At 39.9% G+C, this 19269-nt stretch overlaps 2 protein-coding genes across 2 annotated transcripts; one reads left to right on the top strand and one right to left on the bottom strand.

Annotated features, from left to right (window-relative positions):
• Positions 1 to 1812: 1812 nt before the first annotated feature.
• Positions 1813 to 10134, bottom strand: LOC140929822 (synaptotagmin 2-like). Its single transcript, XM_073379519.1, has 6 exons — positions 9598 to 10134; positions 6022 to 6290; positions 5561 to 5607; positions 4524 to 4878; positions 3668 to 3791; positions 1813 to 2422 (listed from the first exon to the last, which is right to left on the bottom strand). The coding sequence occupies exons 1-6, from the start codon at positions 9692 to 9694 to the stop codon at positions 1920 to 1922; spliced, it is 1395 nt and encodes a 464-aa protein (XP_073235620.1). The 5' UTR covers positions 9695 to 10134; the 3' UTR covers positions 1813 to 1919.
• Positions 10135 to 14844: 4710 nt separating this feature from the next.
• LOC140929821 (uncharacterized) lies at positions 14845 to 18215 on the top strand. The gene is made up of 3 exons (XM_073379518.1): positions 14845 to 14938; positions 15816 to 16049; positions 16723 to 18215. The coding sequence occupies exons 1-3, from the start codon at positions 14912 to 14914 to the stop codon at positions 18094 to 18096; spliced, it is 1635 nt and encodes a 544-aa protein (XP_073235619.1). The 5' UTR covers positions 14845 to 14911; the 3' UTR covers positions 18097 to 18215.
• The last annotated feature ends 1054 nt before the right edge of the window (positions 18216 to 19269 follow it).

The following is a 19269-nucleotide window of genomic DNA, read 5'->3' as shown; positions in this document are numbered from 1 at the left end:
TGATGTGAATCATCAAGGAAATTCAATATTATTGGACGATTAAAAACTCTACTTCTGAAGTGAATCCCTTCTGTACAGTAGGCTAAGTAGATTTAAACTGACTTTTTACTGATAATAGGTAAAATCAGTGTAAAATGAACAAAACGCTCCGAAAACAAAAAAACCTCGTCTGCCATATTTTTACGTCTGAAATGATCAGTTAAAATAGTATTTACTCTTTGAATTGCCAGTATACTAGATGTATTTTCATTGGTTGAAGCGTTTAACGAAGACGTTTTGTAAATGTATTTGTGTTTGTAAAAACATGAAATTGACCTTTATTACGCAAGGACTGTGCAAAGTCACCGGGTGCGATCCATTCAACCAAAATTTCCGGAATTTTCGGTCCAAACCTCAATGGATCGGTTCGGTCCAACTGGAAAAGTTTCGAAAAAAAAAAAACTGGTCAACCTTTTGAGGTGGACAACTTTTCACGGTCGGACCGGTCGGAATTTTGGTTGAATGGATCGCGCCCACTATAACAGTGAGACATTTTGAAGTCTTCTCGTCTCGGATGCTATTGAAAGAAACTTAAAAAACGGCGTCTATTCCAAGTTTACTGATAATTGGTATTTATAATTTGTGAAACACAAGGGGATATAAATGAATGATTGTTTCTATATTGCTTTCCACAGCTGTACAAAGTCCAAAAATTCTCATGATTTGTATTCAATCGATACGCTAAATTTAAACGGACAATATCCGGAACACCACAATATCCTAAAAACATGTAATATCACACTTTACTCTTCACTGATATTGACAGTCAGCTTTTATTATGCTTCTCGACTTCAAAAAAGAGATTTAACTCTTTTTAAAAACAGATAAATTAAACGAGTTGTTATCAATCGAGTTTTTTTTTAATATATTGGTCATGTTTGCCGTTGTCCAAACACTACGCTGACAAAGAAGATGCTGTTTGCGAAGTCTAGGCATCCATACAATCGGGATGAATATCGCTAAATCAGTATTAAATGTCTCCATTGAGCAGGCAAAGGGGTCTACACAGGATAAGCGTGGTTTCACTGCACTGGTCGACCGTGTAGTCGCCAGTGAAACTCCATGGTAACAGGTTTACTGCCTGGAGGATTTTAACTGTACTGCACTTTTTGAAGTCTCAACATAGAGTCGGGCCTCAATGAAAATAGTTGCGCAGATTTATTTAAAAATGAACGTTGTCAGTAGTAGCAAGCCAACATGATTTGACTTTTCAAAAGAAAATCGAAAATTTCCCACAACTCCCTCACGTATAGTCTTTTAAAATACGGTATTTATTTATTTATTTATTTCATGTTAAGTGAAAAAAACTTTCAACATAGCCTGTGTATCTGGCGTGATTCTTGTGAACAGGGGGTACCTAGTTTCTTGGGAGCCGCCACGCGAAGCGAGCGGCGAAGCCGAGAGAAACCGAGAGGGAAAATGTATCCCACTGTTCTTGCGGCTCCGCCGCCAAAACAATACAGGCAGCATTCGCACTCTAATCCCGCCAGCTACTCAGGCCACTTTCAACAGAACTTTATGAATTATACTGTGTTAGAGAAAAACTGGTATTTTTTTTCATTTGTCTTGTCTCGCGTTGTTCTTTCATGACGTAGCACTTCGTTCTTGGCAGCGGTTTTGAGTCATTGAAACGAAAGACCCTGGGAACTAGATTCTGTGGTTCGTCACGCAAGGGTTCTTCCTGATTCGAGTAAGTAGGTACGTTGCGTGACGACAAAAATAACGACACCGGCCGAAGGTTTCTCATTGTTCTTCGTTAAATGCTACTGAAGAGAAGACGGCCGATGAAAAATGTCTGTTAGGGGATGAATAAAAATTTCATCTAGTAAAAGTGTGCTATCATAAGGGCTGGCTGTGGTGAAAGGAAGTTACAGAAGTCGTTAAAGTTTTGACTGCCTCTTTGACACTTTCTGCTTCTTTGGTTTCTTTTGAGGGACACTGCTATCGGAGGAAAATAAACCCCCGGGTAAAAGTCCCGTAAACATCCCTTCCTCCTCCTCCTCCTCGCTCTCTTCCTCCGATGTAGTTTCCCAGCCGTGCAAAACTGCCATCGTAGTCTGAAGATCTGTTTTACCAGGAACAATGTTCAGAAGCTCCAGTTGATGCCACATGGTTACTTCTTTGTTTACCATAAGTTTCCACTGAGCGAGACTTTGCCCGACTCCTTGGCAACCAATACATAGTTCACCAATCAGACGCTTTCGTCCAATCAGTGGCTTGTCTTTGACGTGTATTACAAGATTGACCTCATCTAAGAGATGTTCCTCCACAATAAACGTAAATTCCTTTTCGAATTTGGGCTCTAAGTTTTTCTTTACCACTTTCGTTTTCTTGGTTGTTAAGACTTTCGAACCTCGCACGAGGTTCAATGTTACGTAGGAATCTGCAAAAAAAAAAAAAAAGGAAAGGAAATGGTTCAGTTTCACTTCTACAAAGACGCGAACCATTTGAAGGCAGAAATTGATGAAGTAGCTGTTTTTCAAGAAGTTCCGGTCTTTCGAGGAGTCGTCGTTAGAATCAATGATTGAAACGTCCTCAGGCTTGTTAGCTAAGCAAACACGTGTGTTTACTGGGTATACTTTTGCCGATCTGGCACCTTCTTGATATTAGATCCTACACTCTACGCCATATTAATTTGCAGTTAATATTCATTTGTAAGCTAAGTAACAAGAGTCAGTGCCATGCGATGCTATTGACCCGGGGTACTCCCTATCACCAGGGGGCGTAGCTAGCTTATCGACTTGTTATAGGCCTGGCTGACTTTCATTTCCACATATCCTGAAAAAGTCTTGATTGTACGCACGACCAGTACGCGCTGACATCCCCAACACTTTGATCTTACAACTCTTTTAGCTCGCCCCAACAACGTACCATTTATTACAAGTGGTAGAGTGCAAACGAAACATTGGAAGGCTCGGGCCTACTGGTCTATGGGTTAGATACCCCCGTCAATCTAGTCTTCAGGGCGTCGCCCCTCCCATTTTGTAAGGGAAAAGCGCTAGTGGCCCTGCTACAATGGCCTATACGGGGAGGAACCGCCCGAAAGGGGTACCATTTTCAGGCTTCAGATATGTAAAGGGCAGGGATTTCACTAGCAGAAGTATATGAAAGGGTAGGGAAATCTGTCATTTCGGTCTGTCATGAAAGGACCTTAAAGACCCTACATACAAATCTGCTGTGAAAAAGACAAGAAATCCTCCTGGTTTTGTTAATTTTTTCAGATTAAAAAAAGGGCGCATCTACAGCAGTTAAAAGGCCAGAAAGCATCGTTCTACGGTCTTCTGTAACTACAGTCTTGAACAGAATAAAATGGAAAAGCAACCCCCTCCCTCCCTCCCTACCCCCCCCCCCCCCCCAAAAAAAAACAAGGATGAAGGCACGTGAAAGGCAAAACGCGCCATTTCCCCATTCTTGATCTGGGGGAGTGGGGTCTAAAATTTTCATCTATTTTGCCCAGGATTGTTGGTATACCAAGGTATAAGAGAAGGGTACCTTTTCTGTTAAAGATGACACATGACACAGAGCCTCTCTGTACAAAGACTTAAAAGTCTTAAAAGTTTAGATTTTCACACTTTCGTAGTAAGAAGACAAAATAAGGGCACAAATTACGTATTTCCGTAATACTTACTGCACGACACGCGTCCTGGGAAAGGTTTTAAGCTTTTGCATTCCAGTACTTTAACAATCAACTGACTTTCACCTTCATAGTACTGCATGGAAATTTTGATATCCCCACGCTCCGCACCACGAACCTGAGAAAAGGCAACATTTGTGAGCTAAAGAGTCTATTGACAAGCGTTGATTTGTTAAAGAACGAAGCCGAATACGGGAAGGATCAAGCACAACAACATTCAATTCAATTTGAATAAAACACCATTGCAAGATCAGAAACCTACGGTCGCAAGTCGCAGCATTATAAGGCCGAGTATAGGGAGGCTAAGCACCGCTCTATAGTCAACCTCGTTTCCAGGGTTCTTTCTCTTGTTTTCTCGAGGCAAGAGTGAGGAACCCTTTATATAAATGTCGACATCCAAATCCTGTTGTTTTATTCAAGACAAAAATATAAGCATTAACAACAAAACAGCAACGACAAAAGCGACTTGAGGTTTCCCGATATTTCAGACGGACAAGCGATCCTTACTCAGGGGATTTGATAAAGAAACGAAAAGTTATTATAATTCAAGAGAGAGAACCCTGGAAACGAGACTGCGTTCTATTTATCAACAACACTGGCCTGCCATCTGTGTCATGTGCAGGTGGCAAAACATACCTGAATGAGCACATTACAATCAAACAGGCTAAAGAAAAAGGGGCAAAAACAACTTCTAAGTAGACCAGAAATTCCAAAATAAAATCGTGTTCCAGAATACACCACAACTAGCTTCAGATGGCGTTCTTTGGCAAACTTGTTCGAGACGAATAGGTTAAAAGTCAGCCCAAGCCTTACTCTGTTTCGATCAAATCCAGGTTCGTGAGTTACTTACCGAATCGATCCATCTCAGCGTTTCCTCGTACACAGTCTCCTTGCCTTTTGCCTTGAAACTAACATCATCAAGTTCAATTTTGCATGAGCCAATCAGATCTCGCGTAGAAATCTGATTGTAGTCGCAGACATGAAGGTACATTTTTTGGTCATCGACCTCCTCCTTATTGATTGTGATGCAGACTTCATCGTTGAAAACAGGGCTGAACTCGTTTCTTATGTATTTTGTTCGCGGTTTTTCGGGTGTCATCCGGTGAAAAGGAAACATTTCTACCTCAACGTACGTATACACGGTTCCTCCGACGAATTTCATTGGCAGACCATCGCAATGATAAACTTTTACTCGTAGCTCAGAACTGAAAAAGAGAAACAAGCTTTATTTTGTGACTATTTGCATGACCATGACCATAAAAGAGTAACCCAGTGTTGTAACCTGTTATTATTAACTACCAGTATCTCTCAATTCGTCTATTAATATAATAGGCCTTCTGCATTAGTTGACCACGTGATCCACTTTCGGTAAACATGAAAACAGTTCGCTTTTAAAAAAGTTTGTTAACGCGAGCTGAAAGAGGATGTTAAAATCAGGTAATCTGTAAATTTCTAGCCATATATCCCAAAGCAGCGATTGCAAAGGCCGCTGAAAATTAGAAGGACTTGTATGAGAAAAATCACTTTTGCCGCCCAGTTACGCTTAAATGGTTTTCCATACAAATTCTTGTAAATTTTGAAATTTTCAAACTGTCGCGAAGCATTAAGTAGCTCAAATCTTCTTTTAATTCATAACAGGAAATTTGAGCCCTTTCAAAAATGCGTAAGGGAAACATTTAACAACAGTTTAAACTTTCAGAAGAATAGCTCAGAAGGATGGATAGGATCTCGACGGAGACCTCCATTTAATTATAGCAAAATAATCTTCCACTTATCTCAAGGAGATAAATTTAAAATTGGTGTTACTACTGGACTGGTGTGGTGAAAATTGTAAAAAAGACTGAAGAACGATCGATTAAGCGCTTTTCTTAATTTGTCAATTCTTACCGTTCTTCGTCGTACGCAAGTGAAAATTTAATGTTTCCAAGATTTTCCTGCAAGAAACAAAATACCATAAATTTCTCCTACTTGCCCGTGTTTGTAAAAGACCTCTTTGCAAATACACCGCTTTCCTTTTACTAAAAAAACCAACAGCAGACGTTGTCTACTTAGAAACTACGTTTCTCCCACTTTCTCTACCCGCTCGCCCTGTTATTTTTTCAGAAATCTTATTCTCGGCAAACACTGTGTGATAGCAACGAGAAAAAACTGGGTCGAGTTAACTTTCGCAAAGACTTCTGGGACTTTTGGCCAATAGATGACGAACGCGTCCCCAGTAACAATCCCAGAAGCAATTGCGAGACACGTTTCGTCTCCAGTTCTCTTCTCGTTCCTTAAGTGGCGAATTGCGAGTTAATATTGCTCTGCGCATGCGTAAGGAGCTGGTCAGACCAAAGCAAATCTCTTACCAGTTTCTTTTTATCAGAAGATGCAGGTTGAACCGCTTCCAACTCCGTATCGGGAGTAGCATCAAGAAGTTCCACAGATTCATCTCTTTTCATTAAGGCTCCAAGCTTTGACATGGCTCTCTCTTTAGCATCTTGGAGCCCTTTAACTGCTTGCCGGACACACAGTACTATTATTATGACGATAACAATAGCAATAATGATTCCTACAACCATTCCAGCTTTACTTCCGGTTACGAAGGCGATGGCTTCGCCCGCGTACTTGTTGAAGACTGCAATAAAGAAGAGTAAATGTAGCTCCCACCTACACCTCCCCTCCTAAGCCAACCTTGATACTTACTTCTCACTTAAAGCAAAATTGTGATTTAGGAGAGGGGTAGGTGGACAGCTTCCCAGAAACCTCAACTGATCCGGCTCACATCAGGCTCACCCTGCTACAGTGAACATGTGAGTGAACTGGATTTAAGCGTTTTTGAGAAGTATGACCCAGGCAGTGAGGTTAGGGAACACCATCTCTGAGGTGGAAATCGCCCAAGGGAGATATACCACAAGGCTCAAAATAGGCGTCATCTTGTTTATCATCATGACAAATAATTCACTGCCTTCTTAGAACCTTAAAATTAAATTTGTTGATGATACAACTGCCTTTGAAATAATCCCTGAAATGGTATTAGCTTACTTGACTTTCCTACTAATAATATCCACGCTTTTTTAGGAGCACCCTGAATGAAACTGAGTCCGATAAAATCCAAAAAGATGTAAAATGTAAAGAGAAGATAGTTAATCATGGTTTACGATCAATCAAAACTATAATTTATTATTAATCCTATATCCTTTGGTGTGGCAATACAACCGAAAGGGTTGTAGTGTAAAAACTGCTTGGAGTTTGTATTAGTAATGATCTGAAGCGGACCCATCATGTAGGCTATACAACAGGCTATTCTCTCTGTGTGTTCTTAAGCAGTCTGGTACTCCACCAATTTTATTAGCTAAGTTATTTGTAACTGCTGCTCGCCCAATTTTAGAGTACGTTGACCCCGAATAACAAAACATGTCTTAATTTCTGGCTTAAAAGATCCAGAGCATTTACCAAAGGGCTATGCGTATCATGCATTTATTCACAAATTTCCACTCAGGAGAGCGGATTCAAGAAGTTTCGAATTCGTATGCCGGATTCTCCGGATACGTGCGGACGGAAGCCGTATCCGCAAAGAAAAAGTTGCGGATTCCAAGATATCCGGCTACGTGTGGACGGAGTCTAAAAGTACTGCTCAGTAGCTTTCAGTTGCGTGGTCATAGTCATTGCGTTCTAAAGTATATTTCATCCATGGACTCCAAAGTTTAAGCCACTGTAGGGCCATTTATACGAGGAAAAATAGGACGTGTCTTTTAAATAAGACGCGAACTTTCCGTATAAACAGCACATTTTGTTTAAAATAAGACGCGGCTTAGCTAAGACAAGTCTTATTTAAGAACAGCCCTTAACACCTGTTCTTAGATAAGACGCGTCTTAGCTAAGACGAGAAAAACTTCGTATAAATGACCTTCGCGTTTTACATAAGACGCGAACGCAAAGTACGCATGCGTAAATTTTTAGCGCGCCATGTTGGATTGCCGTTGCTACGAGCAACATTCACATGAAAACGAGTCAAGAACAGAAATAAGACGCGAACCATTTATACGGGGCGCGATCCATTCAACCAAAATTTCCGGAAATTTCGGTCCAAAACTCAATGATCGGTTCGGTCCAACCGAAAAGTTTCGAAAAACCGGGTCCACCTTTTGAGGTGGACCACTTTTCCAGGTCGGACCGGTTGGAATTTTGGTTGAATTGATCGCGCCCACGAGCTGTTCTTGTCTTAGATAAGACATGCTCGTATAAATGGTACAGTTTGCGTCTTATGTAAGACGCGTCTTATTTTTCCTCGTATAAATGGCCCTAGTGTGGCCTCACAGAAAGACACAGAATTTTACCCAAAGTCGCTCTGGGACTAGCCTCCCCGCGGACGTCCTTTGGGGTTCGTTTGTCACGCATTCATTTCTCCCCCACGGAGGGGGGGAAATGAATGCGTGACAAACGAACCCCAAAGGACGTCTGCGGGGAGGCTACTCTGGGACGGTACTGTAGACAGCTTGCATGTAAGGGTAAACAAACGTGACTGAAGATAAGCCGCACACTCTACCGTTCCGTCACTTTTTTAATATCATTATGAACAAAGTAATTACGACAAACTATCGCGTGCAACGGACAACATATGTTCGACTTCGTAACACAATAATTTGATGACTTTAGTCGCTGATAAGGTAGCAAAGCTTCATCAAACAAAGCAAAAAGAAAAACGAAAATTGGAAAGTGTTATGAATTAACAGATTAATCCCCCCGTCTTCTACATTTATTCTCTTTTTTCATAGTATTAAAAATATCATATATATTTAAATTTTATTTCTTATTGTTTCTGATTCATTATGATCTGAAAGAAAAACTGGTTTAAAATTTTTCTGACAAAAATCAAAAGAAATCAGAACTGCAACGGATAAATTTGGAGCTGCAACTATATTTGAAAGTAAGAAAAATTGGAAGTAATCGATAGCAAGAATTCAGCTTCGCGAATCCTCAATTAATTAACAAAATATCTTTAAACACGCGGTGGAGATAATGTTATCGACAGACATCAGAAAAAAAGGAGAAGTCTCTGCAAACATATTGAGCAAATTGATTGATGCGTTTAATTGAAATATTTTAGCAATATAATGATGATTGCTGTTTTCTGAAGAAAAAGAAAACGCTTGGATATTTTAAGGGATTTTTAATTAGGCTCACTTTTCCTTGGAGACAAATATAATGAAAATATCAATTTAACCAATGATGTTAAGTCTTAAGTTATGTTTGCCAACGGAGATCTGTTATTCCATTGTAATTCTCAACAATTATAATTAACGCTGTGTGCGCAAACTCGATATAATTAGAATTCACCTTCTGAAGAGTTCCCAAGGAAATATATATATATCTTCGATATTGTTAGAAAATGTAGAAACCAAAACTTTTCATTTAAAGTCTAACGCTATATATTTTCGTTATTTCAAAGCGAAAAAGGAAACAATTTCAAAACTTGTGGAGAATTACAAGATGACGTCAATTTGCAAGACTGTTTGTCCTCGCGTGCTCGAAAACTTGATCGTAAAATTATGACTTACAAGTAATACATTATAAATAGTCTTTCAAACCATTTTTCGTCTCTACCAAATACCTGCTTTAATTTTTTTAAAGAGAAAACTGCTGCCTAACAGCCTTTAAAACGAGTTTAAAAAATCGCCTTAATTGTAGTTAACGATGCTAAAGAGATTAGCGGAGTTAAAGTTCCCTGTCATATAGCAATTGTACTAGGATGATGAAAGTGCAAAATTAGCTTTAAATCAAAACATTCCTAGATGGTTTTCATTGAGAGTTTAAAATCTAATGGTTGAAGTTTTAAGGCCGTATTTTATGCGAACGTTTGATCATAATCATGATGCATATTCTCATTAATATAATTTGCTTGATAACAACATCAGAAAATAATGAAATAACATCTAACTCACCTGTCCCATTCGTCGGAGGTGCCGTTGTAGAAAAGTTGCCTGTTATATTCGTGGGTAGAACAACCGACCTTGTCTCCATATTTTCCGACGATAACATCGATCATTAACAGTTCACTAATGAGGCAAAGCTTCTGCTTCTTATGCTGTTCGATCCGGGCGATTGCTACTCTGAAGTGGCCCGCACCTTTTCAGTTTAATCGGACAAACATAAGGCTATCCAGTCTTTAAAATTCCCATCAAATGTATCCAGTACTATGAGAAAGTTTTCCAAAGAATGTGTCTCTTTTAACAGGCTGCCGAAGAGTGTTAGAAAACCATCCGTCGCGAAGAATCTAGACGACCAAAGAAGGCTTTAAGTATTTCTCCCCTAGCAATCGCGCCCAAAAACTGTGACGACCGGCCTAAAGCATTTTTGCATCAGAAAGTCACAGTGTGAGAGCACAACGAGTAATAGTGGTCAGAAGATAATCGCTTTTCTCTGCTTTTAACTACCGTGGTGCTGACGTGAGCGCTGGAAAAGTAAGCTTTTTCGGTTAACATACGCCTGTTTTCACCGACAAAAGGAAAACTATGCGTATGAAATAGAATGCAAATCTACCTGAAGACATCGACACAACAAAGCCATGAAAGACAGAAAATATGCGCATTTTTTACACGCTTGACTTATAGAACCATCCATGTGTTTACCTTAATTAGTTTGCAATTTTATTTACATTCCTTTGTGTAAACATATCATTTCAATCAGTCATTTCTTGTACATAAAATCTTTATGCTAGGATAAGTGCACTTAAAAACGCAGCTACACATTTATTAACATATTTTCAGCTGTTATTTTTGTTGACAAGAACTTTTTAATGCAGAAATTTAGTTACAAGTGAGAGACCTGGTGAATAAAATCTGTAAAATAACCTATTTAAGCCTAGCCCTCTCCTTTCTTCAAATTACTGAAGTACAATTTTTCCTGATACATGCACACTACAGCCGGCAACTCGAACTCTGCAGGGAAACGAAAAACAGTTCGAGTTAGCGAGAAATTCGAGTTATCGGTGCTAATTTCAGTGAAATTTTGATCAAGGGAAAGGAAATTTAGTTTGAGTTAGCGGGGAATTCGAATTCTGCGAGTTCGAGTTATCGAGGTTCTTGTCTAGATTCTGCCGAAGTGAATACACAGAGCTCGACCAATCAATTTAGATTTTTCTGTGCTAAGCAATGTATCTTGTATCTTAAGCCTGTTTTCTGGCGCCAACCGTCTAAAAACTTAAATAACAGATTCTTCTAGACATAACGACTTTCCCACTCTTCTCCGCAGAGGTTCCCGCGGGGTATCCCGATAAAAATTGCAAGAGCGCGGGGGACGACTCTCTTTCCCAGGGCGGATAAAGGTTGAGGCAACGTTTGTAGCAGTACCACGCCTCTAAATCCAAATAAATCCAGCTGATTTTTTGTTATGTTATGTAAGATTTATCCTCGTTAAACATATGTAAAAAAAGCGGTTTAGTAATGTTGAGCTTTTGCAAACGAAACGGCGAAAGACGACGAGGTCATATTTAGTGGCAGGAGGAGGCATTCAAACACTTTCAAATTGAACTCAAATTTTGGCATTAACTCAAATTTTGGCATTATAGGACCAACAGGTTTGACTTTAAGGCATACAGACATAAATATATGAAACTGTTCATTAATATTGTTATGAAACGAATTTACTTCTTTAGAAAGAAAGTAGGAATTCCGGTTTTAAAAAAGGACATTTCGCCGACCTTCAAGCGCACCAGAAGAGTCGAAAGAGCGCTCGTGCCAGTCCTTCTCCTCATCACACATCACTTGAAGAGCGGAGTGCTCTTTTCATAGACTACCAGTAGTCCCCCATTTTTCCCTTAGGGATAGTAGAGCGAGCGAAACGCAAGCGTGAAAATCACCCCATGTGAGAAAGACGCGGTGGGGAGAGATAATTTTTTCTCTCTCCCCTCCGCGTGTCACCTTTTCTCGCGTGGGGTGATTTTCACGCGCGCTCGCGTTTTGCTCGCTCTACTATCCCTAAGGGAAAAAGGGGGACTACTAATAGTCTACTCTTTTCGTTGTCCAACCTTTATCCACCCTGCTCTTTCCCCTTGATCGTCCCGCGCGCGCTTTCTTATTCCTCCCTCTCCCCAGTCTCCCATCGCCACAAAATGAAGCTTAAGCAACAACGACGGCGACGGCTACGAAAACGTCACTTAAAAATTGAATTCGCGCTGCCTCAAACTTTATTGCTCTTATTCCATTTCGTTGAATTCGTCAAATGTTGGCAATATATTTTGGAGTTGAATTCTAAAGGACTGTATCAAAGCTGACAAAACGTGAATTTAGGCACTTTCATACCGGTAGTCTTGCAGCGACAGCAAAAAAATGCACAAAAAAGCGTGATGCATGTGTAAAGTTATTATTTTGCCAATCTAAACCTATTGCTTTTTTTGCCGTTCTCGTTGCCGTCGCCGTCGTCGGAGGAGAGAAAGAGGTTTCTGGGAAACTGCCCACCTACCCCTCCCCTAAGCTAACATTAACAGTTACTTCTTACTTTGAGCAAAATGATGACTTAGGGGAGGTTGCTTGAAGAATGGTTGAATTGCCTCGCTAGTACAATATCAAGTTAGCTAATAAATGTACGCAACAACCAAAGTACATCGTAAGCAAGATTTTTTTTCAACATTTAGTCATATCCTTCTTATATCAGCTTATTTTGGCTGACAAAGTGACTATGTTGTGTTGTAATCTCGTGCAAGATTACAAAAATGTAGTTGTGTCGTTTTCCTGTGTATAACATTTTTGCTAACTTGGGCTGCCTGTGGTTTTATCACAAGCCTGGTAACGAAGGTTATATAAACCAATTAAATTCGCCCGACTGTCTCCCGTGAGATTACTTAATCCACGCGAATATAATGGAAAGTACACCGAAAGTTTGCATTATAAAGAAACCCAACACAAGCATCATGGACGTGACTTGACACAGAAATTTTAACCAGATTTTGTTAATATCTTTACTGTGGTGTTCTGTGAACATCTTTGACAGATCTGCTGAAGATGTTCTGGAAACTGGACAGAGTAAAGCTGGAAGACATTGTACCCATACCAAAAGCACAACCGGTGAGTTGTTAAGTACTTTCCTTTGTGTACTGTAGTCGCCAGCTTGACAACAGTGAAGTACCATATAAACTAAGCTAAGTTTACATGTGTACTAGCAGATGAAACCTTTTTTGCCTAAGTGACGAAATAAACAACATTTGATGGAGCAAGGTTCCCGCTGTTAATTTTCTTCCTAACTCTTTTTCTTTTAAAAACATCAAAACAAGTTATTTCTCATTAATGCTTGTGTTTCTACATTCAATCGGTGCTAAAAAATAGCGGGATAAATAATTTCTAAAAAGTTGAATAAAGTCTTGTTTTCTGAAGAAACAGTTAGTCCAAAAAGCTCTTTATATCAGTGAATGAGAAAACATTGTGTCAAATCGAAAACTATAAAAGCTTAATTGTTTGTTTAAGTTTTTTGATGAATAAATGACTTCTTTGGCTCATATATTCAATCCACTCTAGTTTTTTTTGAATTGTTCGAAGGCAAGACGTCAAACTGAGTACCATCGAGGCTGGATATCAAACTAGAATGCAAAAACTGTTGAAAAAACAAAACTGAACTTCCAGGATTTTTAGTGAAAAATTTCATGATAAATTTACATTGTATAAGTTCTCAAAGTTTCTGCCATATTTCATGAATACAGTTCAATCAGCCCCTCCTTGTCGATGCTGGCTGTATAGACAGTTTCTTGGTTGATATTATATTAGACTTAAAGCTGTGTTTAAAACCAACTTCGCTTGCCGTTTTTAATAAGAAGGCATTTAGAAACGTATTTAGTAATCCTATTAAAATTTTCCGCTAGGACTAGGAAGTTTTACAGTTTGCATGCAGTAATTGCCAAAGCTTTGAGGTCTTTAAGAGCAGATTAGCGCAATTGGCGCCGGGTTTAATCTCGGCATTAAATTTTAACAGTCTGATTAAAACAGACAAGCTAACATCGCGATAATTATGTTATCTTTCGTGAAATTGCGAAATTAACGCTAAGAATCGAGAAATAATTAATGAGCAGTTTGCTTATGTAAATTTGCAACCTTTTTCCTTTTCAAGCGTCTAATCTCATGGGAGGTTAACCAGTTTTCACATTTCAGTTGCTTCTTCTAAACTATGCTCCCGACTCCTTTGTTTAACAACTCTCCCAGGAACAACTGTCTCATTCAAAAACTGTTTCTTTTGTTTTCTTCTCAAACTTTTGTTTGCCAATGAAAGTTTATATATTTACTGCAAAACAAAGATTTACATAGCGCTTTTGCGTCACTAAAGTTATGATGACCTCTACTTCGTCGTGACCGCTTAGAACGCTTTAATTTGAAAGGGGTAAGTTTAAATCGTAAAACTAGAAGACTGACAGATAGATTAGATCTAATGTATGTTGAAATTTTCATCACATATAACTGGTGCAGTGCCCTTTGCTGAGTGGTTGTTCCACCCGGCAACTTCATGATCCGGTTGGTTTTACGCGAATTACATTAGCTGGTCTTCAAACATCCTCAAAGTTGTACTAAAAGTTTATAAGCAAAGTTTCATCTTCAAAGCTGTGTAAAATTCTGGACTCCTTTCTGATTATACCGTTCTTGCAGCTTACTTAAAGCTTCTTTCATCATCATTTTCACGTTAACCGGGAACTAATTTCAAGATGTATGGAGCAAACTGTTAAGACGGAGTTGTATGTCAGTCGTTATTGCCTTTTATTGATCCTCAGTTGATCCAGTCATTCTGCCTGGCAAATCGCGGAGTTACCCGAAGTTTACACTTGGGCACGTGGCCGAGTTGTCTTGACAGCAGTTCACAATTTGGATGAGTAAATCCGAAGATTTAGTTGTCGGTAATATAATGGAAGGTGGTCCATTTTATGTGAATAAAATGATAGAAGTCAGGCTCTTGCGAGAGGAAAACCCGAAACATCTCCTTTTTGATAAAGAACTTACTACATGCAAGTTACGTCTGCACACTGTGTAGTCATGTTGTCACTAAGGTTAAGTTCACATTATACCGTATAACTGTCCGTAGTAACACCAAACGCAACACGAAGTGAAGGTCTCGCGATTATATATGTTGCTCTTTTAAATTAATATATAAATACATTCAAGAGGCCATTGATCGGATACTGATGCATGCGTTGCACGTTTGTCATTTTAGGGCCGACATTTCACCACCGGTCATCACATACTGGGTAACCTGACTTCAACTTTAGATGTTAAATACGCACAGATGACCTATGGAGACCACTACAGAAAGGTTAGTGCAGACTTCCAGGAAGGAAAAACCACAAACTACATCTTCGGCAAAAAGGTTCTTTCGGGAGATCTTTGAGGCTCTCAGCGACAATTCTGAAAATTAAGGCAATGTTCACACCAAACCGAGCTAAACCGAATAGTTTTTCGTGCTGACACGAAAAGCTATATCTGGTATAGTATGAACACCTATCCGATATGTGTCTCTCCACTTTAGAGCCCGCGCGGCGTAGCTTCGCTCCGTTGCAGAATTACCGTTCTTATGTGCGAGCAGATTCCCTGTTCGGTATGATTTTCGTGCCGGAGCAAAAGTTATCCGGTATATTATGAACAAAGCTTAAGTAAAGCCTTCGGCGTTGCAAAGGGAAGCTTATACTTATTCTAAGATCCTTATAGGAAAATCACAAAGATTATTACCAGAGAACGTTTTACCTACTGCCCTATTCACACCTTGCGACATAGAAACTAAGCTGAAGACTGCCTTAAGTAGCAAGTAAACTTTTACTCATTTTTCTATTTACATCGAGTTTACAGTCTACAAATATCAATGCTGAAGCAACTTTTATAAAGGAGTCAATTTTATAGATCATAGCAAACTGTGACAAACGCTTTGCTGTGATATGGGGCATAAGGACCCATAAGATGCATTTAAGTTCACGCTATTGATCGTGTAAGTATACCCGAGTTATGTAGTAAAATTTATATCAAACACCAGTACTTCAAATGACCTCAAGGCTAGTTCAACTGTTGGACACGAACAGGAAGGGTCTTCGACCGTTGCGATCTCGTCTCTGGTATGGCCCATGGAAAAATTCTTTAGTTTTTATAGCACCGTGCAAATACATTTACACTTACGTTAAGGCTCTTTCGTTTTGTTTCAGAAAGTTGAAGCCGCTTTGGAATGCGAGCGCCGACGTTGTGAAGATCTTTTGGCTGAGCAAAAGAAAAAGGCCTCGGCACAAAAGACGCTTACATCGCTTACGACGTCGCCAGACTCCTCACAGTCTAAACCTAAGCCAAGATATGATTTGAACGAATTACGTCATCATCAGAGAAGATGCGCCGCGTTGCTGTTTGGAGCGCGGGAACGAGGCGCACACAAACTTCCGGTTTTGGTAGGTCTTACCTAACAGGGCTGCTTAGGGAATACTAGCCTGCGTGAGTCGTAGACACTCTAAACCTTCTGTATCGTGTTCGAATCCCGCAGGGTCGTAAGAAAATATATCAGCGATTTTGATTGGCTAGTTTCTTACACAGTTTGTGATTAGTCTGATTTGAAATTAAGAGTTGACAACGACTCTTAGCTCATGACAAGAGTGAATGAGCTCATGATAGTGTGAAACGTGACCTTAGAGTCAGCTTGAACAACAGAGGTTTTTCTTGTTTCTGTCTTACATAGCAAAGATTATACACAGCCTGGTTCCCAGGGTTCTCTCCAACTCGAAGAAGGCTTTCAAGTTCGAACTGCTCTTTCATCGTTTACTGAAAACGTTGTTTTCCAACTTCCTTCTGTAGCGTGTTTTGACCATCACTGTAATAAATGATAATAATAAACTTTATACAAGGTGTTTGTCACAAGAGAGGTTTTCAAAACGGCCCTGAAAAAAATATGGCATCTCATGTGAGCCAGAATTCTAGCGTGGGTACTTACTTGAAAAAGAGGTGTGTTCACATTAGTGTCCAACGAGTACCGTCTACGGCACTGCGCCCAGGAACCAGCTGTGAACTGGGCGTTAACAGTACTTTGTGACGCTATATGTAGTGATTATTATTTTTCATTTTCTATAGGTACAGTGGGCTCCTAAGCGGCGCGAGAGTTACTACCTGATGAGCGAACGAGTGTACAATGACCGATTGTTGATGAAAATGAGAGCGGACGCAGGTGACAGTCCTTTGAACTTTGATTTCGCCAACACAGACGGACAGACCGATGATCTCATGGAGTTGCAGAAATTCATCAATAAAACTTCCAAAGACATCAAGGAGATGAGTTTTGATACTGCATATAAAGATTATACATACGAGTTTGAGGATGAAGAGAGAAAGATACTTCAAGAGCAAACAAATGCCGAGAACGCCCAGGAAGAAAGTAACGAGGAAAGAAAAACACACCACAGACTTAAAAGAAAGGTAGTTTTCAGTGACCATGTATCCCAATCGGACACCGACGCCATTGATGCCAAGTCCCTCGAGCGGTCACATAAAAACGCTAGAGCGAACAAAAAGAAGGGACTAGACCCTAGTGAGATTGAGCTGAATTTTGATTTTGGAGATGAAAGCCCGGATGAAGGGAATTTTTCGCTAGATAATAAGTCTGACAATCCCAAGAAAGGAAATTCGAAAAAGAGAGGCTTCAAGAATTCTCGCAAAGGTTTATCCAGTCCCGATCTATTGTCCCTTTTGCAAGAAACCTCGCTTGACAATGAGTATAGCAGTGATTTTGATTCCGAAAGTGATTCTGATGGCCATATGGCTGGAGACAAGGAAATGCGCGGGTTGTACGAGATTGAAGGAGAGCTGCGTTCATCACCTTCAGCTGAAAAGAAGAAGCATCGAAATAAACACTGCCAACATTTCCTGAAGCAAAAAACTCAAGACTACTACAGTAAACTCCCCAAGTTGTTAAAAACGTCCGAACTTAAGGCTAAGCTTCCGTTAAAAACTCGGTCTAAATTAGAGAAAATCGGGAAAGAAGCGAACCACCAGTGCATGGCTCGACATAAAATCGCCTACGACAGAGCTCTAACACTTGCAAGATTTAGGTCCCTCCCATTCAGCCACTCTTTTTTGTCCCGAAAAATCAGCGATATGCATACATTTTCGTATTTTCCTGGCCTTCCGAGAGACGAAAAAGTTTTGGAAAAGGACGGCGAGGAAAGCAGCTCACAAGAAATTAAAAAGAAGAAACTTCCAGCAATCCCATCATATGGTAGAGAGGCGATATTTGGAGACATTGATATGGATGACTTCTACTCTCAAGAAGATGAACTGATTTATTTTATTAATCCTGAAGAGTTAAAAAATGTTGTTGCTTCGACAACGTCTGGCGAGGAGAGTACCAGAAATGAAGATCAGATCTCCTCTCGCTCGGTAACTACAACGTTTACCTCTCGAGCAAACACTGCTAAACCCAACTCTGGGGTTGAGTCAGATAACTCCTGAAGAAAAAACGAGTAGGCTATCTACTAGGCGATGGTGGGTAGATTTACACGTACTTTGTTGCAACTTCCTCAAAACAAGGCAGCACTGACTTCTCTTAGCCTTAATTCGTTTGACCATGATGCAAGATGATATAGTAACGTTTGAACCTCCTCAGAGCGATAATGTTAAAGTGTTGGACGCTTTTTTGATTGTCCTTCTTCATGAGGAAGACACACGTGTCTCCGTCGCGCGCGCCCCTGTTTTCTCGCATACTAATTCCAGCCTAGAAGAAGAGACTTTTTCCTGGAACGTATCCAATGGAGATTTTTAAAAAAACTTTTAGGAACATCCAATAGCCTCGCACCCCTTTAAAACCACTAATTCAATTGGACTCCTATGTGTCATAAGCACCTCTTTTGTTTTAGGGTCATCAGGACTGAGAGACACCTCAGATCATCCTGTCCAACGAGTTAAATGCATAAATAAGCTGTTATTTTAGGTGTTTCATGATATTTCACGCCCCTTCAATTCATACATACATTCAAGAGAGGGATGATTCTCTCTCGGTACATTTCTATATTCGTGAATATCGTACATAAACAATAAATTCACGAAAGTGTCTGCTTTAGCGTCAGTTCCCCCGTGGGAGGTAATTTCTTATTGTCCTAGGCGGGTATTTGCCGCTGAACAGGGTATAATTTTCAGCTACAAAATTATTTTATTTTCCACACCCGTTTTCAGACTAGAACTCTAAAATCCATACTCGTTTTGAGACCTGGCCTTTAGGCAGAAATTATGTTATCATTACTTAGATTAGAGCGCAAACAAAAACAAATTATTCAGATCCATTTCGAATTCGCATAGTTCTCTTTCTTTCTTACTCATTTGGAATTGAAACGATAAATACGTTCACACACCGTACAGTTCCCTCGAAACCCATACCCGACTCCAGACTAAAATGGGCAAAGTGTATACCCCCGGGTGTATACCCGGGCAACGCGCGGTCTACATGCGTTATTTACCGTCGGCAGTATTTATAGCATGATGCTAGGGGGGCCGAGCAAATTCCTGAAACAAATAAACTAAATCAAACATAAACGGGTTAAGAATCCCAGCTGGCCGGAGGCAAACCAGTTGGCTATTTATTTACAAGCGTGGTTGAGGATTTGAACTCAGAACTACCGAGAACAAATC

The sequence above is a fragment of the Porites lutea genome, chromosome 3, assembly GCF_958299795.1.
Source record: "Porites lutea chromosome 3, jaPorLute2.1, whole genome shotgun sequence".
Lineage (NCBI taxonomy): Eukaryota > Metazoa > Cnidaria > Anthozoa > Scleractinia > Poritidae > Porites > Porites lutea.
Note: the sequence above shows the minus strand (reverse complement) of the source record. Positions and strands in the feature narration are given on the sequence as shown.

Bases quoted from the DNA above. Each gene is read 5' to 3' on its own strand.
- LOC140929821 (XM_073379518.1), top strand. From the start codon at position 14,912: ATGACCTATGGAGACCACTACAGAAAG. The intron at 14,939-15,815 runs GTTAGTGCAGAC...GTTTTGTTTCAG, and splicing joins ATGGAGACCACTACAGAAAG to AAAGTTGAAGCCGCTTTGGA. The intron at 16,050-16,722 runs GTAGGTCTTACC...CATTTTCTATAG, and splicing joins CACACAAACTTCCGGTTTTG to GTACAGTGGGCTCCTAAGCG.
- LOC140929822 (XM_073379519.1), bottom strand. From the start codon at position 9,694: ATGTTATCGTCGGAAAATATGGAGACAAGGTCGGTTGTTCTACCCACG. The intron at 4,879-5,560 runs GTAAGAATTGAC...TCTCTTTTTCAG, and splicing joins CTTGCGTACGACGAAGAACG to TTCTGAGCTACGAGTAAAAG. The intron at 3,792-4,523 runs GTAAGTAACTCA...GCCTTTTCTCAG, and splicing joins CGCTGAGATGGATCGATTCG to GTTCGTGGTGCGGAGCGTGG.